General features: G+C 56.5%; 6 protein-coding genes across 6 annotated transcripts; 3 read left to right on the forward strand and 3 right to left on the reverse strand.

The window, feature by feature from the left end:
• Nucleotides 1-566: 566 nt before the first annotated feature.
• Nucleotides 567-1832, forward strand: ado1 (Adenosine kinase; the record flags this gene model as incomplete). Its single annotated transcript, XM_037316594.1, has 3 exons — nt 567-615; nt 768-1722; nt 1799-1832. The coding sequence occupies 3 exons, from the start codon at nt 567-569 to the stop codon at nt 1830-1832; spliced, it is 1038 nt and encodes a 345-aa protein (XP_037184927.1).
• A 533-nt stretch (nt 1833-2365) lies between these two features.
• On the reverse strand, nt 2366-5423 carry SMG7 (the record flags this gene model as incomplete). The annotated part of the gene is made up of 4 exons (XM_037316595.1): nt 2366-4176; nt 4224-5092; nt 5146-5256; nt 5386-5423. The coding sequence occupies 4 exons, from the start codon at nt 5421-5423 to the stop codon at nt 2366-2368; spliced, it is 2829 nt and encodes a 942-aa protein (XP_037184928.1).
• Nucleotides 5424-6675: 1252 nt separating this feature from the next.
• On the forward strand, nt 6676-7531 carry ZNF511 (Zinc finger protein 511; the record flags this gene model as incomplete). The annotated part of the gene is made up of 2 exons (XM_037316596.1): nt 6676-7026; nt 7079-7531. 2 exons carry the CDS (start codon nt 6676-6678, stop codon nt 7529-7531), a joined length of 804 nt encoding a protein of 267 aa, XP_037184925.1.
• A 238-nt stretch (nt 7532-7769) lies between these two features.
• On the reverse strand, nt 7770-8268 carry cwf14 (Pre-mRNA-splicing factor cwf14; the record flags this gene model as incomplete). The annotated part of the gene is made up of 2 exons (XM_037316597.1): nt 7770-7913; nt 7966-8268. The coding sequence occupies 2 exons, from the start codon at nt 8266-8268 to the stop codon at nt 7770-7772; spliced, it is 447 nt and encodes a 148-aa protein (XP_037184926.1).
• A 385-nt stretch (nt 8269-8653) lies between these two features.
• On the forward strand, nt 8654-9389 carry CGCA056_v001338 (NADH-ubiquinone oxidoreductase 14.8 kDa subunit; the record flags this gene model as incomplete). The annotated part of the gene is made up of 5 exons (XM_037316598.1): nt 8654-8696; nt 8757-8818; nt 8943-9089; nt 9176-9286; nt 9378-9389. The coding sequence occupies 5 exons, from the start codon at nt 8654-8656 to the stop codon at nt 9387-9389; spliced, it is 375 nt and encodes a 124-aa protein (XP_037185811.1).
• Nucleotides 9390-9578: 189 nt separating this feature from the next.
• RPC19 (DNA-directed RNA polymerases I and III subunit RPAC2) lies at nt 9579-10160 on the reverse strand (the record flags this gene model as incomplete). The annotated part of the gene is made up of 4 exons (XM_037316599.1): nt 9579-9688; nt 9742-9818; nt 9872-9963; nt 10023-10160. 4 exons carry the CDS (start codon nt 10158-10160, stop codon nt 9579-9581), a joined length of 417 nt encoding a protein of 138 aa, XP_037185812.1.
• Between the last annotated feature and the right edge of the window lie 2613 nt (nt 10161-12773).

A 12773-nucleotide genomic window follows, 5' to 3' on the forward strand; every position in this document is an offset into this window, starting at 1 on the left:
TCTGAAATATTACAGAACAGGAAACCGCGCCATCTCGTGACTGCTCCCGCTCTCATCATCAGCTCGTAAGTGGCATGATCTGACTCTAGGGGACCGGGCACAAAAACTGACACCCACCCGGGTCACCAAACCAGTGAATCCAGTGTTCCCCAGATTCCATCACCAAACTCCATCAATTGACATCCGTCCGATCAGACCAATCAACCCAAATAATGTCGTCCGTCACCGCCTCGGTCAGGTGTCTCACCAAGCACCGGCCGTTGCTGGTGCCACAGCTCAGACTCGCGGCAATCTCACTCGATGCAACAGCGACAAGAACCTTTTCGACTCGCCCCACCATCCCTGCCACCGTCCTCCCTTCGGCGAGCTCAGCTGCCCGCCCTCAAGCACGTTTCTCCCACCACCCCACCTCCTCCGACAGGTCCAACGCTGTTGACCCCACCATCACCTGCTACAGCACTTGCCGCCGGAGCACCAAAATCAAAATCTCTGAAAAGAGCTCCCCCTTCTCCCACCGTCTCTTCCACACCTCCTCCGTACACCCCAGAATACCTCAATTGAACAAAATGGCCTCCAAGGAATTCCGTCTTCTCTGCCTCGAGAACCCTCTGCTTGGTAAGATTTACAACGCTTCTATCTCTCAAAACGAGGGGCAACCGCGCAACTGCCCCTCCTCACCAACACCCAACTTACCCCTCCTCCCTTAACACCGAGCTCCCCCCAAACGGACCGGACCGAAAAAAAAGAGGCTAACACCCCACCACTAGATATCCAAGCAGTTGGCAACGAGGCCCTCCTCGAAAAGTACGGCCTCAAGGCCAACGACGCCATCCTCGCCGAGGAGAAGCACCTCGGCATCTACGAGGACCTCCTCAACAACTACGACGCCAAGCTCATCGCCGGTGGCGCCGCCCAGAACACCGCCCGCGGTGCCCAGTACATCCTGCCCCCCAACTCCGTCGTCTACCTCGGCGGTGTCGGCGACGACAAGTACGCCGCCATCCTCCACGATGCCGTGAAGACCGCCGGCCTGCGCGTCGAGTACCGCGTCGACCCAAAGATCGCCACCGGCCGCTGCGGCGTTGTCATTACCGGCCACGACCGCTCCATGTGCACCGACCTCGGCGCTGCCAACCACTACGACCTCGAGCACCTCACCCGCCCCGACGTCTGGGCCCTCGTTGAGGGCGCCCAGGCCTACTACATTGGTGGCTACCACTTCACCGTCTGCCCCCCGGCCATCCAGAAGCTCGCCGAGGAGGCTGCCAAGAACAACAAGATCTTCGCCGTGAGCTTGTCCGCCCCCTTCATCTGCCAGTTCTTCAAGGACCCCCTCGACGCCAGCGCCCCCTACTGGGACTACGTCATCGGCAACGAGACCGAGGCCGCCGCCTACGCTGAGGCTCACAACCTTGGCACCACCGACCTCAAGGAGATCGCCAAGGCCCTCGCCAACCTGCCCAAGAAGAACGAGAAGCGGAAGCGCGTCGCAATCGTCACCCAGGGCACCGAGCCCACCCTCGTTGCCGTCCAGGGCGAGGACACCGTCAAGGAGTACCCCGTCAAGCCTATTGCCAAGGAGCAGATCAACGACACCAACGGTGCCGGTGACGCCTTCGCCGGTGGTCTCATGGCCGGTATCGTCGACGGCAAGTCTCTCGACGAGTCCATCGACATGGGCCAGTGGCTGGCTAAGCTCAGCATCCAGGAGCTTGGTCCTTCGTAAGTCATCACTTCTTTCTCACATGGGCACGCCTTTTGTGATATTTTTCGATCATTTGCTAACAATGTTTTCTAGCTACCCCTTCCCCAAACAGACCTACTCTGCTTAAACTGTAGGCATGGCAGCCTGCATCTAATGCCTAGAGCATATGCGTCCATTTCGACAGTCTGGCGTTGAGGGGGTCAAAGGGAAAAGGTTTCAACAACGGCGTTGGCTCCCGGGGGGAGCATCAAATGAGTGGCAATAGCACTTGCATCAACTCGCAATCTGGGCCTGACATCTTCCACGATCCGAGCCCTGGGTCATGAAATAGTAAACAATATGAAGGAACGATTTGGCTGTACAAGAACAGCCTGGTGAACAACCCTTGACTAGTCTCCTCCGTCCTGTCATGTGAAACCCGCCCGACAAAAAGCAATTCGTGAGAGCAAAGATTATTCGGCGATTGGCTGGCACCTTGAGTTGTCCTTCCCTGTACGCATGGTCAGCTTGCACGTCACTCGGAGCGGCTTCACATCAAGCTCACATCGCAATAGCAAAGATGATGTTCTCATCTGCCAGCCGCGCGACCAGCAAAGCGGTGGTGGGCTGGGCTTGTTTGGGTATGTGTTTTCAGTAGCAAGTCATATCCCTCAGTGCCCCTCAGCGACGCAGGTTCTGGCCCGAGGCGCGCCTCATCTCGTCGGCCATAGCGGACTGTAGGATCATGTCATTGTAGCCCGCAGTGTAGCCGTCAGTAGCAGCACCACCGTTTTGTCTGACCAGGTTCTTGTAGTGAGTGGGATCCTCCGTCATGTGGGCGATGGGACCACGTCCAAATGCGGTCGTTGCAGTATACGCGATCCCGTTGCACGGAGTGCTCTGGAAAATGCCGCTGTTGTTGGAGAACTGAGTGTCTGACGACAAGGGAAAGTTCTCTCCGGCCTGGGACACGTTGGGGCTTTGAGGGGCATACTGAGGCCGAGCTCCGCTCAGCGAGCGTACATGAGCGGATGACGCTCGCGGCTGGAGTGCATTCGGGCTGATCTCTGGGTATGCACTGTTCCAAAGCCCGTAGCCTCCCGAGAAATCACGGCTCATAGATCTTGTGTCTGTCGGCTGCTTGCCAAAGGCCTGCAACAGACGATCTTGGTGAGCATTCAAGTCAGGTGTACCTGGGTAGCGTCGTTGCTGCTGCTGTTGCTGCAGTGGCAAGTACTGCCCGTCTGGCCCATCCGCGAAGGGGTCATCGAGGAGACCTGTGCTAGAGATCTGGACATTTCTCGCAGGCGCGCCGGCATCGAAGGACCTCCTCGCAGCCGCGTCTCGCGCAGCACGGTCTGGCGGTGTCAGCTCAGAATTCTTGGTGTGCGGTGTTGGTGTGTAAATCATGTTCCATGGCAAGCTGGGGAACGTTTTCCCGGTGGCGGATCCGAGTGCGGGCGGACTGTTAGTCGGGGGCACACCGAATACCTCGTTTGCCATTGCCGAGTTCATTCCGTACGAGGTGTCTTCGGGACTCTGGACAGGGGAAGCATGGGTGGCGCTAGGAGGCATCAGGAAGTCGTTGACCATGTTCAGCATATCGGTATCGGAACTGAAATCGTACTCGGACTGGCCCTGGGTCTTGTTGCTGTTGCGGCCAGGCGTGTGCTGCTGTTGTTGCGTCCGTGACAGGGTAGGCTTAGGTGGCGGTATTTTTGGTGCCGATCTGGACGGCGCCTTTTGGACATGCTTTGTTCGTGCCGCTTCCTTGGGAGCAGACGGGGGCCGCGCAGGCGCGCTATCCTCAACAGCTGGTCTTGCGGGCGGTTGGGCTGTCGGTTTGGCAACGTAGTCCTCCTCGAAAGTAAACGTAAGACCCTTAGTTGACGTGCCGTATGAGAAGGGAAAGTTGGTGTCGTCGTTGGCCAGGAAGAATCCGCACTTGATCGTGTTCAACACTCTGGCGAATACCTCGTGAAGAGCATCGAGTTGCTGGCCGTCGTAATGAATAGCCTGTGGCTTGACCGTTCGGGTGCCCTCTTCGTAGTGAATGCGGCAGGTCTCTGGCAGCTGCAAGCCGTAGAGGGGAAGTAGTCCTACGGATTCCTGGTCCTCGGGAAGCAGATAAGGCGTCAGTTTGAGATCTTCATTGCCATACATCTCGCACAGAACAGTCAGGGCCTTTGCGAAGTCCTTGTACATGTTCTTGACGAAAGGCTCGAGAGGGTCTTGGGCGTTGAGAATCTCAACGCGGCAGGCCACGAGCCAAGCTGCGTAGAGGCGCACAAAGCGCAGGGTATTTTCGAGCAGGGGCGTGATCTTATCCGCCTCCTTCCTGGCACCGTCTGCGGAAGTCTGTTCGCCCTTTGCTTGTCGTTCAATGATGTCTTCCACCTCCTTCTTGAGAAGGCGGCAAAACGTCGAGAAGAAGCGGGCGTTCAGACGCAGGATGAAGTGCGAGGATCGCGAGGCAGCGATAGTCCACTTATCTAGGCGAAGTCAGCAAACCGTTCTCGAGAGTAGACGGACAACATACTGGTCATTTTTCTGTTAGAATGATGAAAGGCCGCAATATTAAGTAGAACCATCTTCTGTAGCATCTCCCGCGTGTTTGGCGCCTTGATGGCCATCTCCAGTCGGGAGATCACCTCATCTTCGAGCTCTTGGTGCTGCGGGAACGGCTCCCCCTTGTAGAGATGGGAGTGCAGACGGACGAACCAGAGTACGAAAGCCTCCTGCGGGTCCGGGGGGCCAGCGCGACGAGCTGGGGTTGACGGCTGCTGAACGGTCTTGAGTTCGGCCTCGAGATTTTGTGTCGCCATGGGATGAGGCTCCTCGATAGCCAGGGCGCGGTAGAAGTGGTATATGATGTCCAGGTGCTTCTTTTCATCCAGGTAGATGATGCCCATCTGGTGGTGGGCGAAGCCCGAGGTTGGTATGATGTCGTGAGCGAGCGAATAGTAGACCAAAGCCGCCTCATAAGGGACTTTGGGGCGATTCTGCGTGCGGTATCTGGAAAGGTCGCCAAGGTGGATGAGCGCCGCATGGCAGAACTTGAGGATGCATTGGCGCACGACGGGCGTGACGTTCGCGATCGGGTTCTGCTCGACGAGGTTCTCGGCCTTGATGCCCTTGGCGATGCGCAGAAGCTCGGGCACGGGAAAGACAGCGGCCAGACGCTGGATGTAGGCAATGTAGAAGCCTTGCGCCGTCTTGAGGAAGGCCATGTACATCTTGTCGAGTTTGCGCTTGAGCACATTGTGCTGCGAGCCCTTCAGGCGGAGGGAGGCCTTACGATACTCGGAGTTGACGAGGCTGTGCGCCTGCCACAGGCTGTTGTCAACCTTTTCGGCGGTTCCATACTCGAACGAATGAAAAATGGTTTGGATGCAGGCGAGCCGGAGACTGGGTTCGAATTAGCAGGCCCTCTCCAATCGCAGAGACGGCTCCGTGCGTACCTGGCAATGACGTTTTCGAGAGCCTCGAATCGCTTAAGCTCGTTTCCCTCGGAGTCGTTCTTGAGCTTCTCCAGCTCCTTCTGCAATTGCTTGCGGACCTTTTGCGCATAGCTAATTATCGTCAGTCATCATTGGAAGGCAGGGGAAGGACCGCGGGGCCTCCGGCAGATGCGCCCAAAGACGTCCGCCCCCTCCCAGGCACAATGGAGGGGAAGAGGACAAGGGGATGGATGGACTTACTGCCAGCAATCCTTTGCTGTCTCAGTGTGGTCTGCCATGGTGGAAAGCACAGGATCAGGCCCTGTGCCTAGAGGGGTATTGTTGCGATGGTGTTGTGGTGTTTGGAGTAGAGGAACCCCGGGAATCCAAAGATCAAAGACAAGGCCAAAAAAGAAGGAGCCCGTAGCTAGGTGCTGTGCTCACACGCTCTCGAAACCGATCCCTGAGTGCGCGCGCGATCCATAACTTGGGAGGTGGCAGGCGCTTTGCAGAGTCGAGGCCAAGGCAGAGGCAGGAGGCGACAACAACAACAACGACAGGCTCGGGGAGTCGGATCGAGGGCTTGTGGCGGCACGTTCTTTGGGTGAAGAAGTCGGGTAAGAAAACATTGGGTGGAGGTTTCGGAGGGAAGGAGCGACGAGCGATGCGCCACTCAGTAGCAAACATTCAAAGAAGGAAGAGGGGAGAGGCACTCGGACTGGGACACACAGTGGTGGTGGTCGTGTGCAATCAGACAGAGGAAGGCACAGGAAGAGGAAGAAAAAAAGAGACGGCGATGTCGGGTCTCAATGAAGACACAGGGACGCGAACAACCTCAAGGTATATTATGGTAAAGAGTGTTTCCACCTTGGGGATCAGTTATTTTGGATGGAGCCCCTCAACAGCTGCACATGGCCCGTGCACAGGGTCCCTCTGCGTGCTGAAGGCCTACCAACTCTCAAGTCCTCGTCCAAGGGAGCCCAGGCCATCCTTAACTGAGGTACATCTGCACAGCCTTTGTTGCGCACCAATGGCTGCCGCCTCTTTGTTAAGGTAAGGAAGCCCGAGTCTGAGCCTGGGCCTGGCAACCTGCCCAGTGGCCAATGGCCCTTCCTTGCCTTGCCATGCTTTTGCCCGACATGGGATGGGATTGATGAATGATGAGTCCTGGCTGCTGACTGACCTTATCTGCTTGTTGTCTTTGACCGTCAGTGCCCCACCACCACCACCACTACCACCACTACCACCGCCGCTGCCCCGGTCTTTGATCTTCCACCGCCCAAAACATTCCATACCCGAGTCCATAGCTATTGTCTGCCGTGTCTCTCTCACCAAACACTGTTGCACAGCTACGCCATACCTCAGGTAGCGCAGGTTGCCATTTTCAGTTGGGTTTCTGACTACACCCGGGCCTGAGCCTCACTCATGCTCCTGCCCGCTCCTCCCGAATTCTAATTTCAGCACACAAGAGATTGTACAAGCCTGGTGTGGAGGGGGGATTCTGTGGCGGCCTTGCAAGTAAACAATTCCCCATTGCTCGCCGCACTCAAGATGAAACGCTCACGAGAGGACCAAGAGGAGCCCTCCGCCGCCGATTCCGCAACCGACAAGAGCACCACCCCTAGGTCCCTTGATGCAGATGACCGCGCAACAAAGATCACAGAGCTGGAGCCTGCCGAGGGTCCTTTTCAGGAATTTGCCATGAAGTGTGTCCTGCCGCCTCACCGCGAGGCTATATCCTTCAAGTCTTATGACGACTATGAGGCGCATTATGTCAAGACGCACACGAACCGGTGCTTAGAGTGCGGTAGAAATCTGCCGTCGGAGCATCTACTCAACGTTCACCATGAGGAGTGTCATGACTCTTTTGCTGCAGTGCGACGCGAGAGAGGAGAGCACACGGTGAGTCAACTATTGCCCCCTGGGCTGCAAGGAGACCGCTGACAAATCCCAGTTTTCATGCTTCGTTGAGGGCTGCGAGAGAAAGTGCATGACGCCGCAGAAGCGGCGGATGCATCTCATCGACAAGCACATGTACCCCAAGAACTTCTTCTTTGCGGTGACCAAGGAGGGCATCGACGGACGGCGGTCACTACTCGTTGAAGGCGGCCATCACCGACGCAAGTCATCCAGCGCCGTCAACACGAAAGAGTCGAAGCGGAAGTCAAGCATCCTAGAGACGCAGGGCAGCGGCAAGCAAAAGGAGGAAGGGCGTAAGCCGCCGGCAGAAGATGAGGGCAACACCCCGTCCGCAGCATCACAGCCAGCAGCACCATCGCCAGACCCGACGGAACGTCCAGACACTGAGATGGAGGACCTCGCAGGAGCCATGTCGGCGCTGCAATTCGTACCGAACAGCGTACGGTTTGGGCGAGGCGGCGGACGGGCAGGTTTTGCAAAACGATGAACACGACGTCACGAAGCATAGCACTACTTTGATTAGCGTTCAGGCCATCATGATACCAAAACGGTCAATTGAAAGGATCACTACCTCTTTGCAGCAAAATAAAGAGACCCCGAGTCTCGTACTCGGGGTCAGGATCAACCCTCCTATGACGCCGAACGCCTGTCTCCCGCGATGATGTGAATGTGTGTCGCCATGCTGAACGGGGCCTCTTCAAGTGTGAGACTTGTCGAATCCTTCTCTAATCACTCGAAGCGCAGCCGTGGCATCCGCAGTTGACGCACTGCACCTCCTGGTCCCCCTTGAGCTGGGCCTTGGGAACTCTGCATACGCACGTCGAGTTGAAGTTGGTCTCCTTGGTCTGGACGCAGCGCAGGCAGCAAAGCTAGGGACAACACGTTAACAGGACTCCAACAGAGCTCCTAACTGCGACTCACCTTCTCGTAGCCCTGCTTCTTCCACTTGGCAATGAGCATCGCGTCTGCGTACCCGTTCTTGAGCAGCCACTCGTACAGCTGCTTGCTGATGGCCTCCTTTTCGTAGTACATGTCGTACACGTAGCGGCTTCGCGTGTGTGCGATCTGAAAGATCTCCCACTGCGCCTGGTGCTTCGGGCCCGTCGGCGGCGGCTTGTTCTGCGCGTCCTTCATCTTGTTTTGGAAGATGAGGAGCTGGTCTTCAATGTCGCTGAAGCCTTCTGGGGGCGGCTTGCGCTTCGACGAGTGACGCATGGGAGGCATCTTGTCCGGCGGGTGTGTCGCCTAGAGAATGTGGTCGGTGTCGAAGTCGACCGCGTCGCGGTATTCTACGGTTCTCTGAGACCTTCGGAGGGAGATAGGATCAACGTGCAGCGACGCGGGAGTATGACGAACAGTGAAGTCGGGAGGTTTAATTCGATAGTGGGGCCAAAGTAGGAACGGGCTTATCTTATCAGCCCACTGCCGTCGCCGCCGTGCCAGACAACAGCTCCGGGCTGACTAAGTCCCACACGTGATTGGGCGGCTCCCAACGTTGGAGCTGTGCGTGCTTCCCGCAAGACCAACCGCCAGTACAAGATAGCCGGACCGCGGGCAAGCCTCCATCACGAACCCGAATCCCTCACCCAGCACCCCGCGCGCGCCCACCATGGCCATCACACCGACCCAATTCGCCAAGACGACCCGGCAGTGTACGTCCTGAGCCCGATTGACGCATCGGAAGAATGCTGCTGACAAGGACGGATATACAGCGGCCAACTGGAACGACGCAAAGAGACGGGTCCTCGCTTCATACAGAGAATGGATTCGCGCTGTATGTTTTTCGCTCTGTTTCCTGACGATCCGAGACGGCCGGCCGTCGGTTGTCCGATTGAGTGGTGGATGGAGGGGACATGGGAGAAGGTGACGAGAGGCTAACCGCGAGGGATTGGAAACAGGCGCCCGAGATCCAGACGATGTACAACGTCCCCCTTCCCGTCTCCGTCCTTCGCACCCGGATACGCGAGGAGTTTGAGCGCCACAGGTTCGCCAAGAAGCTCCCCGTCGTCGACGTCCTGATCTTCAAGAGCCACGCCGAATACCAGGTATGCGCCCCCTCCGTCGTTCTGTCGAGGCGAGCCGGGCCAGAGAGGGAGATGGGAGGAACAACGGCTGACAACACGACAAACAGGAGACGATGAACTTCTGGAAGCAGACCACGCACATCATGTCCTACTTCAAGGAGGAGAACTTTAGAGGAGACAAGCGGTTGCCCAACAACTTCATGACTGGGTTCTTGGAGGTGAGTCTCCCAAGCGACATCCCACTTGGGATCAGATATATATACACAGCTGCTGCGCAAATCCGTACTGACCACATGCACTCTCCTCCAGGGTCGTAACTGAGCGGTAAGAAAGAGAGGCTTAGAGCTCGTGTACATAAAAAACCAATCCAAAAGTCCGACCCTCGAGGAAAGAAAGAAAAAAAAAACATTTCAATTGCTCATTAACATTTTGTCTATGACCTTGGATTTTTACGGAAACCCCCTAAAACGCCTGTTTTGACATGCAAACATCTCGTCCCGTCTCGCTAAGCTAAGAACGTCCAAACTCTTCCTTGGAGCGGATGAACTCCTCCGCGACAGTGTCGCTCAGGGCCTGCAGGTCCTTGAGGCCCTTTTGGAGGGCAGCGACGGCGGTTCCGTCTGCAGCACACGTCAGTTGGCTTCAGTAGTGTTGAAGGGGCGAGAGAGCATACCATAGGTCTGAATTCTGAGGTTCATCTTGGCCTCGGAGGGGTGAGGGATGGCGTAGGCACAGAACTCGACGTCGGGGCTTTTCGTATATTAGTGATGAGCGGCAATAAGAACTCCCGAGGGTTGACTCACTTCTTCATGATGATGTATCTCAGCGCGTTGCCGAGCGTGTGACCCTCATCGACGAACTCGAATGAGGCAGCGCTGTCTGTTGAACCAGGGAGCTATACCAACCGTCAGCATAAACAACTCTCATTTCTTCTCATCGAGAGAGGGACCGTACAATCTTGACGCGCTGGGGCTCCTCCTCCTCTTCCTCCTCCTGCTCAGGCGACTCCTCAGAGGCCTCGTTCTCCTCGGGCTGGTGAGAGGGGGGCGCCTCGTCCATGGCGACGTCCTCGGATTCTGTTCTGCTGGGCATTTTTTGCGAAATTTCACGTCAAGGTCGAACGTCCTTTATAATCTGAGACACAGGTATCCGTGATGTCAAAATTGTGGGCGTGGGGCTTTTCAATTCGTGGTCGTCGCAATCTGTCGTTACTCGATCGTGACTTGCATCGAGTCTCGAAATTTTCTGATAACGGCCCCGGCGCCGATTTGATAAGCTCATGGGCTGTCACTGATCGCATCCACCTGGCGCCAGCTGCGGCACCAGCAATCTTACATAAGCACTTTCAACCGTAAACTTGGGCAATGGCGGCGTGACATCGGGAAACTCTCTGCCCAGCATCACCGTCGCCCAAGCGCCACAACTGAGGCATTCAATAAAGAAGACGTTGCGGAGATGTTTCTCGGCACATACACCACACCATCGGAGGCTGTCTCTGTCGCACTCGCAAAAGATGAACCAGCGGCGCGGCAAATGTCGTCGCCCAATGCCGAGCGTACATATTGCTGACTGCTTGTCCCAAAATCGCCGTTGGTTTGCCCATACCCATGCCCATGCACATTGCTACACCTCCCACCCACCGAGAAAATCAATAAAGACGGTGGCGCGCGGCAACATGCAGTCGACGACGACAAGCGCACAACCACATGTCAGCCAGCAAGGGCGGCGGCGGGACGGCAGCTAGGCAAAGAAGCAAACAACCAACGTAGCAATGAAGAAATGGAACGCAACCAGCACCACCGCACACCAACAGGCGCGGACGAATCTGACTGGACGGAACCCGCAAGCACTCGCAGCAAAGCCCAGAATGCGACTTGGAAGGGTATATGTCATCTTCGAGAACAATAGCGCTCTTTGCTTGTTCCCGAGAAGGTGGCGCCCGAAAAGAAGTACTAACAAAGTGACGGGCCAAGCATACCTCTCCCATCCGATCACCTTGCATCTGTCGGTAACCTATCGCGTCTGCAGGTTCGGAGCGGAGTACACTGTTGCGCGTGTGACTGCAGTTGCTACATCGCCTTGACATGTTGTAGACAATGCTGGGAGAGTTGAGTCACCGTCCAACGTCCGCGACGGGTCCAAGCTCGAAGAATCCTTCTTTTCTGCGTCTTCCGAGGCAGAAACGTCAAAGAACAGACGAGAAACCTGATTTGTAAGACCGGGGTCGTCGTCGAATCTCACAAGCCATCTGACCATTCCCGCGATGCGCCAGCCACTCTCAAATCCCTCATCCTGTGACCAAGCGAGGATATCAGAAACAAAACAGACGGTAACAGACCGTGTCGTCCTCGGCCGGATATTCTGACAGCCGTGAAGAAAAAGAGCCGTTGCAAAGCCCCCTTCCAACCCCTCCTCCTCCGGGCCCGTCTCCCGACAGCCAGGTTACGGGCCACTGGTTCGGTGAGACAATGCTCCAGGCTCCAAGTGCTTGTCAGGGCCATGGCCCGTCGTCCACGGACCATGCTCTCAACCTCGTGGGTTTCGTTATTTTCGTTGACGTGCCCAGACAGCCAGGCCCTTAGAGGCGGCGCGGGAAGCGAAGATGGGATAACACGCATCATACCGCACATCATACTTGGATCACAGACCGAAACCACCACCCCCTCCCCTACCCCCCCTTCTGTGAACCAACCTCTCCAAAAGAGGAAACAAAACAAACAACGGTGTGGTATAGCAACAACATGGCTGTTTTTTCACGATCCGGAGAGCAACACAAGAGCTCCGCGGTAGGTAGTTAACACCAGGCGAGCCGAGAAGCCAGAACGCCCGCCCGCCTGTCCCGGTCTGCTCCCCTCCCCCTCCTTGTCAGACAGCCAACGTTCGGATTTCCTCTGTACAGCTGGATCCAGTGGCTTCCAACCACGCAGCGCAACTTGGACAAATGCTCACACCTCTTGTCGTGATCGTCTTGCGCTGTCACGTCGAAAACAGGGTCTGATTGGCCGCCGAGCGCCGCTCTTGTTTCAAGTCGAAACGTTTTGACGTAGATGATTGGCTCGTTTCCTTCGTCCTCAAACCGAAGCCCAGCCAGTGGGTTCGGGCCAGCAGAGAGGGTGGTGTGTGTGAGAGGGAAAGAGTACGTACCTGCAACCCTGGCCTGGGGGAGGGGATGGGGGGACTTTCAGCAAGTGGAGGGCCACAGTTATCCAGTCGCATGGGCAGACAGACGGATGGTTTGCAGGTGATTCACGAAGGAGCCAACGGGCGTCATCTGTGGGCTCTCGGGAGAGATGGGATGGAGAGAGCTATGCCCACTAGACGGGGTGCAGCAAAAGCGAACCGAGGAAGGGAAGCAGCAACAGCAGCAACAGCAGCAGCAGAGAAGCAGAGAGGGGTGTTCGACAAACTACTAAGAACCTTGGACCGAACTGTCTGTGCAGGTGCAGCGGCTGCAACTCGTGAATAGTCATCATCAGCACAGGGTTTGGGGGGGGGGGGGAGCTCTGTACCTATTCACGCAGGTAGTGGCATGGTGGAAAGTTGTAGGGCGGAGAGAGCATGGTCAGGCAGGGCAGATGCTCCGTACCTAGCGTGCTGTACCCAGAAAACCTGCTGCAAGTGGGCAAAAGGCTGTTGTCCCGAAAAGGATGAAGAGAATTTTTAGGGGATGTAACGTCGACGACGAACCTGGAACCGTGGTGGGGA

Source organism: Colletotrichum aenigma (assembly GCF_013390185.1).
Source record: "Colletotrichum aenigma strain Cg56 chromosome Unknown KSG_Cg56_contig01, whole genome shotgun sequence".
In the NCBI taxonomy this organism is placed as follows: domain Eukaryota; kingdom Fungi; phylum Ascomycota; class Sordariomycetes; order Glomerellales; family Glomerellaceae; genus Colletotrichum; species Colletotrichum aenigma.